The sequence below is a fragment of the Urocitellus parryii genome, chromosome 7, assembly GCF_045843805.1.
Source record: "Urocitellus parryii isolate mUroPar1 chromosome 7, mUroPar1.hap1, whole genome shotgun sequence".
Taxonomy (NCBI): Eukaryota; Metazoa; Chordata; class Mammalia; order Rodentia; family Sciuridae; genus Urocitellus; species Urocitellus parryii.
The window spans coordinates 19368945-19391003 of NC_135537.1; the positions used below are offsets into that span (position 1 = coordinate 19368945).

Consider the following 22059-nt stretch of genomic DNA (forward strand, 5'->3'; position numbering starts at 1 on the left):
TTCAATGGAAAACATTTTAAAAACCACTGGCAAAAAGCAAGGATCAAACATGAGACAAATATGTCAAATGCTACCTAGCTTCTGACCTAACAGGTGCTAAGAGATAAAAGCAACATTGGTAACACATTATATCTGAAAGTACCTCCCTCAGTCACAAAGCCAGGCAGGGAGGTACTGACTATGTGGTTCTATACAATCATGCATGTAAAAATGAATAAAAATTTTAACAACTATCCACTGTGTAACTACCCATTACTATTCAAACTATTACCCAATCTTGAGTTACTCTACCTCTATGAAACTTGCTTCTCTTTCCTTGTTATCTCAATCAGTGGCATCTATATCAACATAGGGAATCATCCAATTCTTATCCAGCCTCTTCACTTTACAAGCATGTAGCAGATCATGATATTCTGTTTTACATTCTTAATACATTCTACACTTTAACCTGGCTCTCCATTGCAAAAGTTACTTTGTTAGATCAAGCTCCACAGTTTTCCAAAATACTAAAAGTAGATCTAAAATTTATTTCCAGACAGGTGTAGTGGTTCAACTTATGAGGCTAAGAGAGGAGGATCCAAAGTTCTAGGTCAGCCTTGGCAACTTAGTGAGGCCTAAAGAACTTAGTGAAATCCTGTGTTAAAATTAAATAAATAAATAGGGCTGGGGATGTGGCTTAGTGGTTAAGAACCTCTGAGTTTGATCCCAGGTATCAAAATAATAATAATAATAGTAAAGTCGATTTCTGATTAAACTGCCCCCCTGGTTTATAATCCTTCTATGGTTCCTCATCATCTTTAGAACAAAATTTAACTCCTAAATATGGCAGAGGAGGTCTTTTAGGATTTGATCAATCTGAAAAGGCTCTCCAGCCTGATCTTTTAACAACCCCCCATCAAAACCAAACTAACAAAAACCCTTCAAAAACAACAACAAAAAATAAAAAAAACTACAAATAAAAACCACATTATTTGGTACTGCCAGATGACAAACAGCTGGGTAAGGTTCTCTGATGCCCTCATTTCTGTTGTCTTTCTGTAGAAAGGAATCTGAAAGAAAATAACGAAAATTTTGGCAGGGGCTAACAAAATAAAATGCCATTCATTTTACAATGTTTGAGTGGCTACTATGTATTATAATTTACAGCATTTATAGATTTCATCAGCAGAAAAACAGAAGTCATGGAAATGCATCCTGAATTTAAAAAAAGAGAAGTGGTTTTTGATTTTGTTTTGTTTTGTTTTTGTGGCACTGGGGTTTGATCCCAAGGATACTCTATCACTAAGCTACAATCCCAGCCTTTTATTTTTTTATTTTGATACAGGGTCTACCTTAGTTGCCCAGGGTGATGAACTTGTGATGCTCCTGTCTCAGACTCCTGAGTTGCTGGGATTACAGACATAGACCACCATGACCTGCAGGTAGTTATTTTTAGGAAGCATTAAACATTAAGTAAAATAATAACAAAAGTAACCAAACATACACAATATGTATGTGGGGTGTTTGGACAGAGTATGGGAAAGACAGAGTTTCAGTTAATGTTACTCTGTGTGAGAGAGCAGATCTGGCCTGTATTCAGGCACAGAACAGTATAACTGCATTGAAGAAGCAAGGCTCAATGACTTCTGTATTACTTCTATAACCCTACCAACAGAAAATAATAAACACTGAATGAAAACAAAAGTGCTTGTCTAGAGAGAAAGATTTCTGATTGGAAAAATACAGAATTCAGGACGTGAACAAAGAAGAATTTCCTTTTCCTTCCCTAGCACTTCAATAATGAGGAGTCCTACTTGTGCGTCACCACTAAAACACTGAGTACAATGAAATAAAAATAAACATATACTAAATGTTTACACCAGAATATTCTAACACAGAGAAAATGTAATCTTCAATGAACCCGCAAGTGAAAGGATACAACTCAAATTCAATGTCTGACACATAGCAGGAGGGTAGATCTGATAATTGTACCATCTGAACAAATTCTAAAGCAGGGCCATAGTAATGGAAAACCTAGAAAAGAAATTCGAATTGCTAATACTATAAATACTATGAAGAAAATAAAAGTAAACAAATTAGTGATTTGGAGTTTAAAACTTTACAAAATAGATATTAAAAAGCAACTTTTTAAAAAAAGATTGGCAACCCAAATGTAATCCTCTATAACAGACAAGAATTTCTTCCATTTCAATTCTATATTTCAAAGTAGACAGACATGGAGACTCCTTAGTAATTAACAAGAATTTTTTTTTTTTGGTTGGGGGTAGGTATCAGGGATCAAACTCAGGGGCACTCAGTCACTGAGCCACATCCCCAGTCTATTTTGTATTTTATTTAGAGACAAAGTCTCACCGAGTTTCTTAGTGCCTCACTTTTTGCTGTGGCTGGCTTTGATCTCACAATCCTCCTTCCTCAGCCTCCCGAACTGCTAGGATTACAGGCGTGCACCACTGTGCCCAGCAAGTGACAAGAATTTTAATAGGAGAAAATAAGTATGGAAAGAAGTCTGCAGCAATGACAAGAGTTCTCAACTACTGTTATGTAATTTCAGCAGAACAGGTGATCCAAGATTGAAGAACAAAAAAATCTACCTGTGAAGAGAGAATCTGCAGGAATGAAAAGGAGAAAAAAAAGATATTCTGGGGGAACTTGTGTTCAGTGGTCTGCCAAGATGAAAGAAAAAAAAAATTCTGGAGGAAAGACTGTAGAAATTAGACAAAGAGTGAAGGCAATAGTTGTGAATTAAGAGAGAAAGCCCCACTCACAGAAATAATATTTCAGTATTTCTTTGGGTAGGGCCTGAAACTAAATTAGAGTGGACTAGAAAAGGACAGTTATTTCAATAGCTGGAGATAAAGAAAGACAAAGAAAAGAGATTACATCCTGGAGAAATTAGTATTACATTTTAAAGGCAGAGGATGTAGCTCAGTGAGAGTGCTTACCTAGCATGTGCGAGGCCCTGAGGTTGATCCCTAGTACTACCAAAAATAAAAAGCAGAGTGATTTTCACCATATGTGATTTTGTGTATGTGTGTTGTATATATGTGTAGATACATATCTTTCACTCTTTCCACATAAATATATACATATATAAAACACATAAATATGAAATACATAAACATATATTTGCGTACGTAAATATGTTTATATACAATACCTAATAGGTGATAAAGTTTCAAAAACTGGGTTTATTTACCATTAAAGCCCCTCCTCTTTCTCTCTCTTTTTTACATGCATGCATGCACGCATGCATGAGGGCGTGCGCGCGCGCGCGCGCGCACACACACACACTCACAAAATGTGCATACATATACTGAGGGATATTTGCATTACTGAGGAAGTTGTACCCTAAGATCATTGCAAATAGTACCTCAAAATCAGACAATTAGCCCCAAATTATCATACGTGAATGTTATACTACAAAGAGAAAGTCTGAAATTATCATTCTTATTATGCTAATCTTTAACAAAGAAAGTAAAATTCCTATGAAAGGATATCATAGTAAATTTTTTATAGTAAGCAATGATAAACAATATTGGGAAATTAATTCATGTAGCAAAGTCTTAGCCAAAGGCAGTTTCAGGCCTATAATGATTTAAAGTTAGGATCATCACATTTTAAAATCTATAACAATCATAGTTTCACCAACATTTAATTCATGCACTTAATGGTAAGAATTTTAAGAATTATGCAATGAGCACAACTTAAGCACATACATTAGTAACAATAATTCAAGATTAAAACATATATTATTCGAACAAAAATATTCACAAATGAATGACAGCAAAAAAATGTTAAATACACAATTACCTTTGGCAAAATATTCTTATCCTTTAATGGTATTGTCTTTTTGTCAAGAAAGCAATTATTTAAATTAGATGTATTAAAATTTGTAGGTGTTACTCCCTTTAAACAAAACTCAGGAAAACTAATTTCAAATCCAAACTGAAAAGAATCAAAAGAAAAAACACAAATATAGGCATCATGAATAATATTATGAAGATTAATACATCTTATTACAATGAAAAGTTAAAAGGAAATCCATGTATAAATTTATTTTTGATTCCTTAGCTCAAAAGGTAGTTTCCACTTTCGTACACACCCTTCTGTTTTAACTTAAACATCAATTTTTCATGCAAACCTCCCATTGACCCTTAATTAGCCAGCAAGAGTACACTAAGCCCATTCTATGCAACCACAGGACCAGACAATCTCCTTTGCATACACTTGTTCAATATCTGGCTTCCTACCAGTCTGTAAATTATGCAAAGGCAGAAGATGTTAGTCTTACTCACTACTGAATATTAGCACAGTGCCTCACACACAGTTTTTCCTTCAATATGTGTTGTTGATAAGAAGATCAATTATTACAGAAGTAACGGTAATGGTGCTAATAATAGTAATGGCAGCAACAAAAATGACAGTAAACACTCAGTGGTTATTTTGTGCTTTAATGTAAATCTTATAAAAACCTGTGAACTGGAACTACTATGTCTGTCTTACAGAAAAAAGAGTTGTAATTATAGTGCAGACACTATAACTCTAGATTCCATGTCCTTTATCATTATAATGCCTCTTAGCTGAAAGGTATTCTCCACTAAAAAAGTGATTGCATTCAAGATGGAAATGTATGCTGTGGGTTTATAGACATTTAATTTCCTAGTAATAAGAAATGAATCACAAAGAAAAAACTCTGCCATTTTCTAGCTGAATCTAAATATGCAGTTTTAGAAAATGTGTACAAAAGCAATTGTCCTAGATAATCAGAGTTTCCACTCTACTACTTAGCTGTATGTTTTTTCCTGTTAAGATGGTTTACCTGCAGATTAAACCTTCCTGAGATTAGAATGAACCAAGATGCAAATCAGTAAGACAGATCTGGCACATTAATTCTTACTATCTTAATTACAGCTTTTATTAAGTCACAAGTAAGTATGAATTATAAAGGGAAAAATAGTTTAATGATTATTGCCAAAAATCTTAGGAGAAATACAAGGGCTTACTCATGCTCTGATACCACCTGGAACAAGCACTGAGAAACTCCTTGTTTTAATTTTGCCTATCTAAAAAATACATAAATTAATAGAAACACTTATTTTATATTGGAAACAACTTATAAAAACCACCATATTGTTTCATGATAAGACACCAAAATGGAATTGGAAACTTATAGAAATTTAGGAGCAAAGGAATCCAACTAACCTAGTATTCTCATTCTGTAGTTGAGAAATGGGGTCTGATAAGATTAAAAGAAAATTGTTTAAAATTAGAGACCTGGTTAGTAGAAAGCGGAGATTACCCAAGATGGTACCACAGTACTGCTCTAAGCAATGTTTCTAATAGATCACACATGCAATAAAATAAAGCAACTTGGGTAAACAACATGAATTTGACTAATGTTAAATTCTGTTTTAAAAGTGTTGTATTCTAGAATTGTAGGTTCCAAAACTTAATCACAATGACTACTTTCATTGAAACTAAATTAAATGAACTAAAGTAAAAACCAGTTCATCAGATGACTAGTCATTTATAAGGTGCTTAATTACAAATAAAATAAATAAATAAACTGCTCAATAGCAATGTGGCTAGTGGACATATCACAGATAACTGAACACTTTTATTGTCACAGAAAATTCTACAGTGTTTGTGTAAAACATCTTATAGAATACATTTAAAATAAGACTTATTTAAAGTACCTGTGTTAAAAATAAAGTTGAAAGACCTGCTTAATAATTAAGAAATCCATTTACCTTTCTTTCCCATATCTGAATCTTTCCCCTCCATAATTCCTTTGAGTCAATAGCATTTCTGAGCTCTTCTAAAGATATAACATGAGCAGAAAGGTATTCTACAATTTTCTGACAATTTCTATTAAAAAAAAAAAAAGATTATGATAATTAAATACACAGCTTTATGTTTTGCTTATATTTCATGGTTACAGTTTACCTATAAGACAGGCAAAATTGCAAAATTTACATCACTGGTTTTTTTTTCCTACTAATACCATCGAATTCCTATTATTCAGTCTCTGAGTAAGATCTGTCACATATTAATTTAATACCACATCCTCATAGACTATCTCTATTACTAAGGATGAAGAAATAGATATTTCCCTTATGTTGCTTTAATGTGTCAAATGTATACACAAAGACACAGAGCTTAACATCTGTTACCTACCTCTGAAACAGGACTACTCTAAAATTGTTCCCATGTGGCTTTGCACGAAATTTTACAATTTATCTCATTTATCTCTTGTTAGTATTCCTGTTTTTCCCCACACTTTCATGAAAAAGACCATATTTTCTCACTTTCTTAACTCATCAGCATATATTGCTGTGCTTGACATGAAGTAAATTTCAATAAGCACTGTCTAATAATCATGAAGTTAATAAATCCAATCTGAATAGTAATTTAAGCATCAAAATTAGAATACACAATTGATCAATAGTAAAATATCATAAAAGATTGCACTGTATAATTATTTCCATACTGGCACAAAACAAAACAAAAATATGATATTACAACTGGAGTACACCTACATACATACATCATGCTGCTTGCTGGAAAACATAAGCCTATTTAAAAGTACACAATGAGTCTGGAAAATCAATGCTCAATAGTGATTATAAGTCATCATAAATTATATTTACTAAAAACTTAAACATCCTGGGTATAATGGAAAAAAATCTCAATTATTCTCTAGATATAACTCAAAGTAAACATAAAACTTTACCTGTCACATTAAAATAATTTTGAAATGAGGAGTATATTAAACAGAGATTAGTATGTTTGGATAACATAAACAATAATAACTATGACCAAAGAAGCTTACATTTCACAGTGTTGTGCCACTACAGTAATTTTTGCTGAATGCCATTCCCTCAAATGTTTTAATGCTCCTACAGCAGGCAAACAGTCTTTCAGCTGAAGAGGATCTTTGTCAGAGGGCAATAGTATTATGTCTATCAGTGCTCTACCTAGAAAGAGAGAGAAACATTTTCATAATTTTTAAATATGTTAGATCTGGAAAGTCTTAAAATAGTACCCTGAACAGTTGAATGCTAGGTTTATTGAGAAGATAAAGGAATATTTTAACTTTACTTTCCAAAATTCTTCAAAACAATACACATATTTAGGAGTTCAAAAATTTTAAATGTTCAACATTAGATTTAAAGCTAAGTTATCTCAAAATAGCTAGCATATGCTAGAAAACAATGAACTATATCATAATTACTTGTCAATTATGTAGCAGTGGTAAATTATATACATCACCTCCTGGAGATCATCAATGCTATTGTTGTACTCAACAGAGGAAAAAACCTGCGCAATCTCATTATACTTTTCTACACTTAATTTTGTTGTCTAAAAGGAAATGAATTAGTTTTAAATTGTGATGCTCAAATAAATTATTTCTCTTTAAGGGACAATAAAACACTCAGGAAAACCAATTATACTGAGAACATCATTAGATTCTAAGAAGGCTAACTTCATATCAGTCTAAATTTATAAAACTATAAAATTACTGAAGGACATGAAAAATCTAAATGAAACAGAAGCCAAATAGAGAGTGATAATGAAAGTTCTTTAACTGCCCAAACAGCAATTGTGTGATATTTCAATGCATATTTTAAACCTGACATATTTCATTTAAAAAAATGAGGAGTTGGGTGCTTAGCATGTATGCAAGGTTCTGGGTTTAATCCCCAGCACACACACACACACAAAAAAAAAAAAAAAAACCCCACAAAATATGATGTTTACTTATCAATACATGCAGTTATTTTCTATGTAGGACTTTCTGCACTAAAATAAGATCTCCTTGAATATAAGGATTGGACTGTCATGCTTTATGATTTTTGGTGTCAATAAGAATTTGTTTAAAAATAGATGTGTAAAATTAATAGATTATCACTCATAGTTTTACTATTATTTTAAAAGAAATATTTACCATAGGAATTATTTGAGTAGCAAATATCCTAAATATATTAAAATGAGATTCATTTTCCAAAAATGTATTTTATATTTGTTTTTAAGGTTCATGTCTATATTATTTGTATATACCAATATACTAAGTCCTCTGCATTGAATCTTGGATATGTGATCTGACTTCTTAAAATTCATAAAAGTAGATTAGTACTGATATTATGCACCAGTATGTAATATAAGCCCCACCTAAAAATGTGCATTAAAAAAAATCTTTAGTGGTCACTATCTATGTTTTACTCCTTGTTATATACTCAGCCCCTAGAACAATGCTTGATATATAATACACACCTCATAAATATCTGCCTAGTAAAAGACCTTCAAAAATGACACATTCAGAAAAGAAAGCCTTCAAAAGTATATGATGCCAAATTCTACCAAATTTTAGATGACAGCCACTTGATGAACACAAAGAAAGGTTGGTTCAGGACTAAAAACAGTTTTAAAAATAATGCAATACAGTACTTCACAAAATATGTTTTCCACTATAGGAGAAAAATAGCTTCTACAAAAAATGCTGAGCAAAGAGATTCTTTTACTGCACAATATTCCATTTGATAGTATGTATACTAACTTCACCATAAAAAAAATGTTATCCAAAATATCTAGGTTAAAGAAGCTATTTTTCCAAGAGTTTTTTTTTAAAGGCTTAGTATTCTATAGAACACACTCTGAAAAACAATGGTGAACAGTGGCAAGATTGTTCTTCAGTAAAAACTAAATAAGGAAACAGAATGGGTATTTAATTTTCTAAATTCTAATTTTTTGCTTACCTAAATGAAAATAATAAAAAGAATTTCAATGTCTCATTACTGTATTAAAATAGTGGAGTACATTTTGTATCAACTTCAATTAAGAAATTATTTTTTTCATTTTGATTTTCAAGATTAAAAGTGAGAAAGACATTAGCAGAAAGACTAAATATATTACTCAATCACAAAAAAAAGTGTAAGATACCAAGTATTGAAAGCAGTTAATAAATATTACCAGGTGCAGGAAGCTTGTCTGATAACTGATGCAAATTTTCAGCACATTCTTCATATAGACTAAAATGAAAGAACAAGTTAGAGGGAAAAAAAAAATCCACACATAGATACATATCTAGTTTATATTATCTTAATAGGTAATAATGATCTCTGTGCCAGACACTGTTAAGTGTTAAGGTAAATGCACTACTTTATTTGACCCTGACAACAGATTCATGTGGCACTACTATAGTACTAGTTTCAGTGCCACTTTAAGTAACTTTCCTAAAGGTACCTAACTAGTATGTATAGAAGCTAGGATTCAAACTGCGGGTATAAGTTCTGACCCACACCCCAAAATACAAATAAAATTAACAATAATGAAGGGAACAACAGCCCTTTGAATTATATTTTTATACTAAATATAGATGATAACTAATGGACAAATATTTTTCTGACTTTTTAAAGTAATCACCACCTATCAGTTTTCTCCATATGATGATTTTTTCCCCTGATAATAGTTTATCACATAGTATGAAGGTATTTAAATCCTTTATTATAAACTGATATTGTGAAAAAAAAAAGCCAACAACAATTTAAGGCATATTATGTTAAACTAAAGTTTTCAGGCTCCCTCTTGTGGAAATAGTTATTAGGTCATTTACCAGAAACACTAACCATGACACTTGTCATCTCTTAACAGTTGTGAGAAAACATGAATTGATAAGAGCTTTTAAGGGAAAATGAATGCACCTTAGAAATTATCTAAAAGGACCTCAACAATCAATGGAGGAGGAAATAAGGGCCAGTGTGCCTGCCCTAAGGTCAGGTAGCTAGCAACCACTTTACTGACTCTTGACTTAATGCTCTTTCCAAGGTTCTACACTGTCTTCCCTCAATAACCAATATAAACAATATCATCTGGAGATAGACAAAGGGAATTTTTATAATTTGTGCAACTTATAGCCATACTACAATATATGAACACTAAAAATGTTTCTGTCATGAACTATTATTAAGAATAAATAAAAGGCACTATGAATCAGAGATGGGACACTGTATGAAGAAAAAATTATCACAACTTGTAATCTGGAAAATCTTATATACTGAACCATAATTTTAAAAACCATAATTAAAAAACCACCACAATTAAAAAACACTCAATCACATACATACTTATCAAAAATTGTATGGACTTTAAAAGTATTTTAAACATTGAAGTTACAAATAAATTTTTAAAAATCATGTATTTCAGCCTCAAAGAACAAAATGAAAATGATACTTTGGTTATAATGATAACTATTAACATTAAATGACATTCCTAGTCAAGCTCTTAAAATATAATATTGCGCAGAACTTATCTTCAAGAAAGTGATATGTTAATTAATCACTTTCTATAATTCTCATATTTATGTAAGGTTAAAAAACAAAACATTTTCAGATATTAACTTTTGTATTTTGAAGAATTTTTTTTGAGATAAAAGATCTAATGCCCAATGTCTTTCACACTGAAGATTTAAAATTTTCAGATAATTAAAATTTACTTAGTATAGTTGCTAAAATATGTAATCTTCACCCTCCTGGCTTAAAATAACTGTCTACATCTTTATAACCGTCCATAAAATATCTTAGAGATAGTATAAAAAGCATATAAAGCATACTCAGCCAAGGATAAGGATTCCCTGCTATTACTATCTTCTTCTTCAAAACACTCAACAGCACTCAAGCATTCTTCAATATTTGTTTGAAGAACAGCTTCAATCTTATCTTTTTCTGCATCAAAATGTATCTCTTGCCAATCAGAACTACAAAACTAATAAAAGATCACATTAGATAATAGATTCATGAAATTCTTTATGAAAAGACATTGACTAATAAGAATTACCTGGTAAAATCCACAGATTGCCTGCACTGCAAAGAACCACTTCTTGGAACCAGGAACACCACCCACTGAACAGGCTTGAAAACAAAATCACACTTATTAGAAGAAAAGTAGGCATAAATAATCAAATGTCATAGCAAATGTACTTAAGAGAATAATGTAATTTTGAAACATATTTGAAATGTTTTCTAAGTTATATATATATATATATATATATGTGTGTGTATGTATGTGTGTATGTGTGTGTGTGTGTGTGTATCCATGGATCTTTTTAAAAATCTCTGATAAAAATTCAAACAGAACAATCTACTTAAAGGGCAAAGTTACAACAAACACTTTGCATTAGTTTGTCATAACTCAAAATCCACTATTATTTTTAATAACCCTTTCAAACAAATTAATATTTATTATAAAAACTGAAAATATACCTACTTAATCACTGCTGAGTAACTCAAAACCATGTAACTATTAAGTGAAAAAAATTCACTCTCCAAAGACCATGGAAGTTTGGTTCAGCCTGGGTGGAGACAAAGGAGTTGCTTCTCATGGAAGTCAGACAAGATGCCAAGTGTCTATAATCATTTTCGTCCAACAATCTCAGCAGAAGATTTCACCTCCTACCTCCTTAAGCAGATAGAAGTCATTGTGTGATGACTTCTTTCAGGAAACATGGGATTCTACTTACACTCCCATTAAGTTGGCCTCATTCCTTCTTGTTAACATGTTAAGAAGCACTGACCTTCCAATTCAAGGTCATCCCTCAAAACTCCTTTGAGACCCTGGCCTACTCATTTCAGTATGTTCCCCTCATTAGTGTTTTAGAGTAATTAAAAAATTATTATTTTTTAAATAGAATCCTTTTAAGTTCAGCTCCCCTTCCCATTGACTACCATGTCTCTCTTTTTTGCCTCTTCATGAATTTTCTGAAAGGGCTGTCTACACCTGACCTTCTCCATTTCCTAATCAACATTCCCAATCCCCTTCAAATAGCATTTCAAATCAAAGATGACCCTTTCCACTAATTTACCATTACAACCCTTAGCTTCTGTGACACCTATTTTTTTTTTGGCTGCTCTTTTCAGTCTTTTAAATACTGGTGTTCAGCACTTTTAAATTCTGGGATTCAATTTTAGATTTTCTGTCCTTCCCATTATCCATAAGGATACCTCATCTTTCTGATAGCTTCCATTGACATCTATGTATTAATGATTCTATAATCTGTATCTCCAGCCATACCCTGCATCAAGTTCCAGACCCATGTATTCAACTTTTACAAAACATTTACTTTGACATTTTGCTAGGTAACTTTTTACACATTCCAAATAGTGTGTCATATTCCCTCCCAAATCTGCTTGTCTCACTAAGTGGCACCATCACACTGTAATCTAAGCCAGATGACAGGAAGATAGCAAGCATGGTCCAACTACTCTTGATAAAATTTTTACAAAGAAATAAAATACATGAATCCTCAATGTTTCTAATATTTTAAATTACAGTGTGCAAAATAAGAATTTTTATGATTTTTTATTTTCCTAAACATACATAACATTAGGAGAGTTTTTTAGTGTTTTAACAGAAAATTTTAAAGATTATGGAACAATTGTCATTTTTCCCATTAATTACTACAATAGGATGGCTTTGCATGGCTCAGCTTGTTATTTCTCATCCCATAAAACCACACAAAAGAAGAAGGTCTGCATAAGAGACTTCTAGCCATACAAGAATTTCTAGAATGCTCCCAGGAGTTCTTTTACAGATATATTTGAAGCACAAATATAAGAAAATCTTTCCTGAATAAGTGGTACTGACTGAAATTATAGCAATTTGAAAAATTAATGAGCGTACTATTGGACTTGGAAAACAAGCTAGGATAGTACGCACGTTAGAAATCATTTTCTTTTTTTTTCAGTTTTACTATTTTTTTTTATTATTTATTGTTGGTCATTCAAAACATTACATAGTTCTTAATACATCATATTTCACAGTTTGATTCAGGTGAGTTATGAACTCCCAATTTTACCCCGTATAAAGATTGCTGTATCACATCAGTTACCATTCCATTGATTGACATATTGCCTTTCTCGTGTCTGATGTATTCTGCTGTCTGTCCTATTCTCTACTATCCCCCCTCCCCTCCCCTCCCCTCCCTTTTCTCTCTCTACCCCTTCTACTGTAAATCATTTCTTCCATTTGTATTATCTTGTCTTACCCCTCCTTTCCTCTTATATGTCATTTTGTATAACCCTGAGGATCGCCTTCCATTTCCATGCGATTTCCCTTCTCACTCCCTTTCCCTCCCACCTCTCATCCCTGTTTAATGTAAATCTTCTTCTCAAGCTCTTCGTCCCTACCCTGTCCTTGTTTACTCCCCTTATATCAAAGGAGTCATTTGGTATTTGTTTTTTAAAGATTGACTGGCTTCACTTAGCATAATCTGCTCTAATGCCATCCATTTCCCTCCAAATTCTATGATTTTGTCATTTTTTAATGCAGAATAATACTCCATTGTGTATAAATGCCACATTTTTTTTATCCACTCATCTATTGAAGGGCATCTAGGCTGATTCCACAATCTTGCTATCGTGAATTGTGCTGCTATGAACATCGATGTAGCAGTGTCCCTGTAGCATGCTCTTTTTAGGTCTTTTGGGAATAGACCTAGAAGGGGTAGAAATCATTTTCTAATGATGATAGTTAACACTGAGAGAGGGGAATTTCTCTAATGTAAGAAAAGAGGAAGAAGCAGACTTTACAGTCATGAGAAATATAAAGTTACCATACTGGACTCACTCTCCCTGGCATCTACAGAAATTTCCTTCAGCTTTTAGCACTTTGTCTGTTCTGACACTTCTGCTTTCTGAGTCTTCAAAGGACATTCTCAGACAGAGGCCAAGAGGAGGAAGCAAAAGTAAAGATAAGCTTCAAAGTATGTACATGCATTTGTAAAATGTCAATAGAAGCCAAAGGTAGTAAGATTTTTACAAAAAAATATGCAATATCTCAAAAAAGTTAAAGCAGATGAGAACCAAGAAAGTCCAGCATGTTTAACAATTGTGAAGGGCTTTTAAGAGAATCAGTAGGAGTTAAGGACAGAAAAAGTAGCATAATTTGTTCAAATAATATATATTGATAATTATAATTTTTAAAAAGCAAATAAGTGCTAAAGAAGTTGATGTGGAGGCATTAATAATGTATTTTTATTCAGGAAAAAAATCCTCCTCATATGTCACATTACCCTGTGTTATATATAAGTAAAGACCAGCAAGAAAATTTCATAAAGGAACAAAACTATAGCTGAGATCCAAGAATAATTTTCTTTTCTTCTTCTTTTTTCCCAGTTTTATAACTTTATTTGACAATCAGTGCTTAGTCTTCATACCCATTGATAGATTTTTAAAAGTGGCATTAGGCACACAGTTAACCAAATTATATTTCTTGTTTGGCGAATCTTAATTCTCATGTTTTCTGGACAACAAGACACTAACATATATGAGACATTCCTTATTTCTTGGGTCCAGACATCTTTGTTGAACCTGGTGTCGATACACGATCTGTAATAATGATGCCCTTCCTGTCAAATTTCTGGATCTGTCTCTAAAATGCACACTTCTTGAAGACTATTTCATGGATGCATTCATGAATACTGATGGTGCATTCAAAAGAAATTCATGGAGCTCCTAGTCTCTATATTCCTGTTTGATGGCAGAATTCTTCTCATCACCATTCTTTGTGGGAGTGATTCTACAGCACTCAAGTTGGAAAGGAAGAGAATGAAGGATTCCATTCTAAATTTACTAGAAATCTCTCAAGCTCTTACCTTCTTCCCAGTCTTGAAAATGTCTGTGATTCCTTAAAGGTTACTGATAGTGACCCAACGATCTCATCTCAAAATTCTTTGGAATTCTGAGGTATTTGTAACAGTCTCTTCTTTCCAATTAAGGTTTATACTTTCAAATCTTTACAGATAATTTACCTTGATAATGGGATAAAAAAGGCTTTGGGGCTATTTTAGTCTTCAGGGTTTTTTGTTGTTGTTGTTTTCTGTTTTCCTCCTTTTTGGGTACTAACAATTGAACCCAGAGACATTTTACCACTGAGTTACATCCCTAGTCGTCTTGGGGTCTTGCTAAGTTGCTGACAGTCTCCCTCAGTGGTTGAGCCTAGTCTCAAACTTGAGATCCTCCTGTCTCATCCTCCTGAGTCACTGGAATACAGATGTATATCACCACACTTAGCAGTCATCAGTTTATTTTTGTCATATGTGGTTATTTGGGATTTCATATCTAGAGTATTACCTAGCATAAAATACACTCCTTTAAGAAATATTTTGTGTAATAAAAGTTGAGGGGTTTTTCCCCTCTTTTTTAGGCTCTTCAAAACAAATTCATGGAACTCCTTAGTCTCTAACATAGCATCCTCTGATTCAATTTCTGTCAAAGCTAGTCAGATGTGTCTTTATGGGAAACAAGATCAGAGGCCAATCAGGCAATAAAGGATAGTGGTTACTAGCATGGGGTCTAGAAACCTATATTAATTTTCATAACCATTTTATGATACTGAAATATCAGAAAGTGATGCCTTTTCCAGTTTTATATTCCTTTAAGTTACCTTGGTATCTCAGTACCTGTTCCAAGTCAAAAGTATTTATTGTTCTCCTAAATGAGCAAATTAATTGATTGCAATACAACTGTTGTGCCAGAGAAAAGAGAGGTTTATGTTGTACTTACCAGGGAAAGTACTATCATCTGGATTAACTGAAGTACTAATGGTTCTTTTCAGGAGGTGATAAACATTTGCTGCTGTGAAGTCTGAAAAAGTAAAGACAGTCTAACTCCATGGCTCAAGTTACATAACATAGGCCTATTCTAATTTCACTATCAGTGACTCTCAAAACCAATGTATTGTACATAAAATAACTACATGTTGATCAAGATCTGTTCATGTTTTGATATAGAAAAGCAAGAGCAAGCAGAGAAAACTAAAAAGGCCCCGATTTGTGCATGCCAGTAGTTAGCACAAATCAAAAATTCCCTGCAAAGAACAGGAACTCTGTCACAACACCTTATACCCCACTTTGTACATTTCCCCCTCAAAATGACTGCCTGACCAAAACAAACAAGTAAAATACAATAGTCTAGACAGAAGCACCAAAAAGCAGCGCAAGGGCAAGCAGTTAAAATCGCCTAAAATTTATCATTTCTTGTTTAAACTTAGTTGATGTTATATGCGTCCTCCCATTAGAATGGAAGCTCAAGGTCAGTAAGACCTTGTATTTTGTTCCTTACTGTATTGCCTGTATGTGGGACACGGAAGACATAACAATTTATTGTATACTTTTTAGAAGACCAGAAATTCCATTAAGGTACAAAGGATTTGATCAGTTAAATTCTTACTGTGCCAGGAACTTTTAAGCCCTGGGATCTTGCATCCACAAATTTGTACTTCTGTTCCCATGAAGAGGACAGTGCCCAGCCCTCATTAGATCTATCCCACCCAGATTCGCAGCTTCCCGGGACCTATGGTGACCTCTGTCCCTCCCTAGATCACAAACGCAAACATCTCCTCCCGCAAGCCATTCCCGCCGTTTCTCAGCCCCGCGCTTACCCGGCTGCTTCTCGGTACCCTCAAACGACGACGCTTCTGGTGCACGCTCAGTCTCCCCGCTGACCGCCAACGGGAACTTTCCTTCCCCCCAGATCACCAGCAGCAGATACCGATCCATCCCTTCCTTCAGAACTCACCCCCAGGTTTAAGTCTCAAAACAGCCGCGCGCTTGACGCACTTCCGGTTTTCTTTTTCCGCTCAGCTCGTTTGGAAATTGTGTCCTCCGTCTGTTTCCGTAGGTTACTGGGAATTATTTTCGGGAATTATTCTATCAATAACTGCCTTCTTTCTTTCTTCCTTGACTAAATCGTTACCGTGGGAAGACTGGAGGGCATCCATAAGTGAGAAGAAACAGAAGAGTGCTGAACGAGCTAGGAACCTAAGTGCTTTGGTCCATGCGTTTCCCGCCGGGCAAGTACTGCTGATGACCTGGCTCAGCTTGGGGTTAAAAAAGGACGCTTCGGCCAGTGGGGAAAGATGTCGAGTTTCTCTAGGGCAACCCAGGTGAGCTCAGATTGTTGTGCCTTGATGGTTGGTGTTCTTTAGGCTGGCAGAAGGAGAGCGGCGGATTAGTAGTGAGGGTGAATCGGCAGGGAAGCCGAGACCCGCAGCCACTCTTGGGAAAATACACACTGGGGGTGGTGAGGACGACCATCACTTGCTGTCTTGGTACTCGTCCCCTCCTTGTCAGTCAGTGTTTTTCATCTCTTTCTCCCTTTCTCCGAGGGACTGTCAGAGAGATGGTAAGTGGGGACCTGTTGGAGAGTTGATCCAAAGGGTCAGACGTGAACTGACAGGGTCCTGAGAAGCACCCTGTCTGTACAGAGATGCGGGTCTGTGCAAGGCAGAAGCTGAGAATCGTCTTCAAGGCTTTTGCAATAAACCCCACTACACAGGAGGGTGCACAATCCAGGCCAGGAATTTGGTGCTAAAAAGTGATCAGGTTTTGTTTGAGGATGGAACCCAGAGGGTTTCTTGAAACATTGAATGCGAGTCGACAGCAAAGTAAGAAGGATGTCTTCGTGTTTTTGTTTTTGTGTTTTGGACACCTGGAAGGGTGGTGTGCCATCAACTGAAACAGGGAAGGCTGAAGTTGACGCAGGTTTCAGGTGGAAGGGTAGGTTAGGAGTTACTTTTGAATATGTTAGTCCTGGATGACTTTTAGCCCAGTGCTGCTTCTTTCCTGGGACTGTTTGTTACTTGTCAGTGGTCAGATAAATACAGGAAGCGAAGTGAATCTCTTTTAAAAACTTTGATAACAGTTTTGCATTGTGGCAGCATTTGTACGTTTTTATCAAAGTTTTTTTTTTCTATAAAACTATTCGTCTGCAATGGGTGGGGGGAAATTGGTCTTTTGCCTATGGTATAGGCTAGTTTGAAGTTTGTGACAATTTAAAACAAAACCACTAGCCTAGTTGCATTTTTTTCCCCAGAATTGTTTAATCTCTGGTGTATATGCATAATGAAATCATCTGGTCGAGGTCTTTCTGGATGGAATTTTCTTCGAATTTAAAGACACTGATGAATACTACAAAAAGAATGGTCTACATGTCTGAAATAACCTAAAGATATATAAAACAATTTTTTGGGAGGGGGTGGTACCCGGGATTAAACTCAGGGGCACTGGACCACTGAGCCACATCCCCAGACATGCAGGTCTGTGGAGGGCACTATTTGTATTTTATTTAGAGACAGGTTCTCACTGAGTTGCTTAGTGCCTTGATTTTGCCAACGCTGGCTTTGAACTGGAGACCCTCCTGCCTCAGCCTCCTAAGCTGCTGGAATTATGGGGATGTGCCACCACGCCATGCTTAAGACAATTCTTTAAAATTTAAATTCATTCAACTTAGCTGTCCTTTCCCAACTACATTGTTTTACTTAACTTTACCCTGGAATTGAATTCCTGAATTGTCTTCAGTTTCCAATTGGCCACTCAGCTTTCAATATAATATACCTACTGACCTAAATAATGTGAATAATAGAAAGGCTTTCCTTTTTCAGAAGTAGAAATGAAAACAAAACAAAAATTTTTTAATGATAGTTCTTTCAAAGTAATTGTTGACATTAACTGTAGAATACATATATAATCGTATATAGTAAAAATAGTTATTTCCATTTTAATTCATAGTAAAAATATTTATTTCCATTTTAATTCATTTAATTTTTAATTTTTTTTTTCTTTTCTGTGTTTTCAAGCAATGGGCCACTTTTGCTCGAATATGGTATCTCTTAGATGGGAAAATGCAGCCCCCTGGTAAACTTGCTGCTATAGCATCAATAAGACTTCAAGGATTACATAAACCTGTATACCATCAACTGAGTAAGTATCACTTTAGCCTGATCATAACATACTTTTCATGCTAGAATAGAATATGGATGAAATTTGACTGAACTTTAAGAAAGGACCCCTTTCTTCCTGAGGATTCCATTCTTTCTGAAAACTTATTAGCACACTAAACTGAATTTTGTATTATTTATGGAAAAGTCATAACAGATCAGTTTTCTTGGCAGAACCCCACTTTATACCACTGGGCAGACAAAATTACCAGTAGCCCTTCCTTTCATTCTCAGAAGTATCCTGATTTGCACATTACATTTCATATGTGGCTCTTCACATGATGATATGCATTTAAATAGAGTTTTTGAAAATAAGGGAAATAATCTTCTGTTGGAAAAATCCTTTTTCCTGAGAAGATATGTGTAGAGCTAGCTATGCACAAAAGCTTAATTTTTAACTGTTTCAAGTAAGTAGATTTGCTTTTTAGTATCATTTTTCTTTCTTTTTTGGGGGAGGTGTACTAGAGATTGAACCCAGGGGCACTAACCACTAAGCCACATCCCCAGTCCTGTCTATCTATCTATCTATCTATCCATCTATTTATTTATTTATTTATTGGAGATGGGGTCTCCCTAAGTTGTTTAGGGTCTTCTTAGTTGCTGAGGCTAACTTTGAACTTGCTATCCTCCTGCCTCAGCCTTCTCAGCTGTTGAGATTACACTTGGTTCTATGATTTTTCTAAAATAATAGAGAAAGTTGTCTTTCATTCTAGAAGAGTTCAGTTTATAGATGGTTTAATTGATTCTATTTATTGTGGTACCTCACTGATGGCTCCTGATGTCATTTTCTGTTCCTCATCTCATCTGACCTGTCAATAGCATTTGCTGCAATTGATCATGTTTGTTTAATTTTTGTGATGTATAGTAAACATATAAAGTACATTTTAAAGAAAATAATGATGAGGAAATGAATACCCATATATTTGGCATTTATATTAAATAATGTTGCTTTCAATATTTTTGCACTCTTTCCCCAGTGTTCATGTGGAATAGTTTTCCCAAGGTATATCCATAGGGCAGGAATTACTGGTACATCATGGGAAGCTACTGTCTTTTTTTTTTCTTTTCATCTTTGACAATGTACTTTTATCAGAGGTAATCGATTCACAGTTGAAGCAAAACATCTCTTCAATAAAAGAAATATAATTTCAAATCTTAGCATTATTCAAAACCTAATTTCTGTGCTCAGAAGTTCTCAAAACTATGCTGCTATAAACACTTGATATTCTGCCAGCAGAATATACCACATTACTCCTCATCTTTAGTAACACTTGATATTTTCATTCTTTCTTTCTAACTACTCCACTAGATGTGAAATACTCTTTGTAGTTTTAATTTGTATTTTCCTGATTATGAATAATGGCTCAGTATCTTCTCACTTAGTCCTTGGCCTTTGTAGTTTCCTTATCTGAAATGCTTGTGTGTGTCATTTATCCATTTTTCTTCCAGGTTATTTGTCCTTCAATAAGTTGCATATGTCATTATATCTCCTAAATACCTCAGGATGCATTGCCCAAGAATAGAGAGATTTTTCTCTGTAACCAAAATGTTATTGATACACCTAAGAAGATGAAGAGTAATTTAATTATGTGGTTTGATGTCACCATTTTTACATTTCCCAAGTTGTCTCAAGAATTTTCTTTCCTTTGTTGTTTTTTTCCCGGGGATGGGGGGTGCACAGTAACTGAGGTTTAAACCATTGGCACTCTACCACTCAGCTACATCCCCAGCCATTTTTAAAAATATTTTTATTCTGAGACAGGGTCTTGCTAACTTGCCCAGACTAGCCTACAACTTGTGATCCTCTGACCTAAGCTGCGCAAATAGTTCATATTAAAAGCACCCAGTTTGTCAAGAGCTTTTTTATAGCTATTATATGTTTGAACGAGGATTCTCCCCAAGGTTTATTTATTGCCATTAGTTGTTGTATCCCTTTAGTTACTTTTCTAATTGAAAAATCCTTATTGTTTTCCTTGTTTTTGAGGAATCCAATCTAATTTTTATGGAGAACTTTTTTCTGAAAACACCATCTTCATTTGTTTCCCAAGATGCCATTTTCTGTTTCTTGTCCTACATTAACTCTTTCTCAGTCCACTTGCTGTCTTCACTTTTCTTTGAACTCTCAATTATTTTTCTTTCACTAGTAAGGGTGAGTGCCACAGGCCCAGTCTTTGAACCTGTTCTCATTCATTATGTGAGCAATTGCTGTCTCATGAATCTAAAAATCATACGAATGCTAATGCCTCCCAACTTGTGTCTTCAGTTTTGATCCATTCCCTGGATTCTAGACTCATAACCAATTTCTCCAAACTAAATTTTCCTTGGTATTGAGTAGACTTCTCTAATGAATAAGCCCATTTGGAACAATCTTGCTCCTGATTTCTGGTACCCAAACCAGCCTGTTTCTTTCCAGTTTTCCTCATCTCCATTAATAGCATCCCTGTTCATTTTGTTATTCCGGTTTGCAGCCTTTCTTTGCTTCATTTGTGACTCCTCTATTTTGAGCCCCCCCCCAAATATTTATCTTAAAAAAATAGAAAAAAATGTCTGGAATCTGGCACCTCTTATTATTTCTCCCTTCTACACTGATTTTAAGCCATTGTGCTTTCTATCATGTTTTGCCTTCATGTCGCCTTTTCTACACAGATCAACCAGAGTTATCTTTTCCAAGTGAAAGGCTAAAAGCCCAAATTCTGCTAATGCCCTGCAAGGATCTGTTAATGTGGTTCCTTTTAATTTTCCAATATTGTTTTCTACCTCTCCATTCCTTGAATGGACCTCTCAGATCTGTTTCTATTTCATTAACTTGCCTACCAAACAGTTTTTGCCTCAGGGCCTTTTCACATTGTGTTCCCTCTGCCTGGATGTCCCATATATCTACATGGCTTATTCCTTCACATCTTACTAATTTCTACTCAAATTATTTATATTCTGAGTGAGCCTTCCCTGATCCCTCTGCTTCCCCTTTTACTCTCTAAATGTTTACTTTGCTTTTTTCTTTAAAGAAAAAAAAAGCATTTGTATATCACTTAACATGTGAGTATTTATTATCTACCTTCCTTCATTAAAATAAGTTTCAAATAGATAGGAACTTTGCCTGTTTCATTTACAGCTATAGCCCCAGCACCTGTAATAGTGCTTGACATACAGTTGGAATGTGAGAAATGATTATTGTATGTTTGTTTTTATTCATAAATATGAGTTCTGAAATTGAAAGAAATACATTTAGCTAGAACTTTGGCATGTAAGCTAAATTAGATTTACGGATCTGTGGAGCTGGAGTGTGGA

At 34.4% G+C, this 22059-nt stretch overlaps 2 protein-coding genes across 5 annotated transcripts in view; one reads left to right on the plus strand and one right to left on the minus strand.

Annotated features, from left to right (window-relative positions):
* Positions 1 to 16552, minus strand: part of Mtbp (MDM2 binding protein) — an 80466-nt gene extending 63914 nt beyond the window's left edge. For all 4 annotated transcript variants that reach the window (XM_077800972.1, XM_077800971.1, XM_077800970.1 and 1 more), the window contains exons 1-9: positions 16435 to 16552; positions 15558 to 15638; positions 10834 to 10907; positions 10610 to 10761; positions 8971 to 9029; positions 6833 to 6977; positions 5751 to 5868; positions 3811 to 3945; positions 1919 to 2013 (exon numbers count right to left, since the gene is read on the minus strand). In XM_077800972.1, coding sequence (XP_077657098.1) covers positions 1919 to 2013; positions 3811 to 3945; positions 5751 to 5868; positions 6833 to 6977; positions 8971 to 9029; positions 10610 to 10761; positions 10834 to 10907; positions 15558 to 15638; positions 16435 to 16552 — 977 coding nt within the window. The remainder of the gene's footprint in view (positions 1 to 1918; positions 2014 to 3810; positions 3946 to 5750; positions 5869 to 6832; positions 6978 to 8970; positions 9030 to 10609; positions 10762 to 10833; positions 10908 to 15557; positions 15639 to 16434) is intronic.
* A 181-nt stretch (positions 16553 to 16733) lies between these two features.
* Positions 16734 to 22059, plus strand: part of Mrpl13 (mitochondrial ribosomal protein L13) — a 41089-nt gene continuing 35763 nt past the window's right edge. Inside the window, exons 1-2 of the mRNA XM_026393867.2 lie at positions 16734 to 16938; positions 18631 to 18754. Of these exons, the coding sequence (XP_026249652.1) occupies positions 16912 to 16938; positions 18631 to 18754 (151 nt within the window). The 5' untranslated portion in view covers positions 16734 to 16911. The remainder of the gene's footprint in view (positions 16939 to 18630; positions 18755 to 22059) is intronic.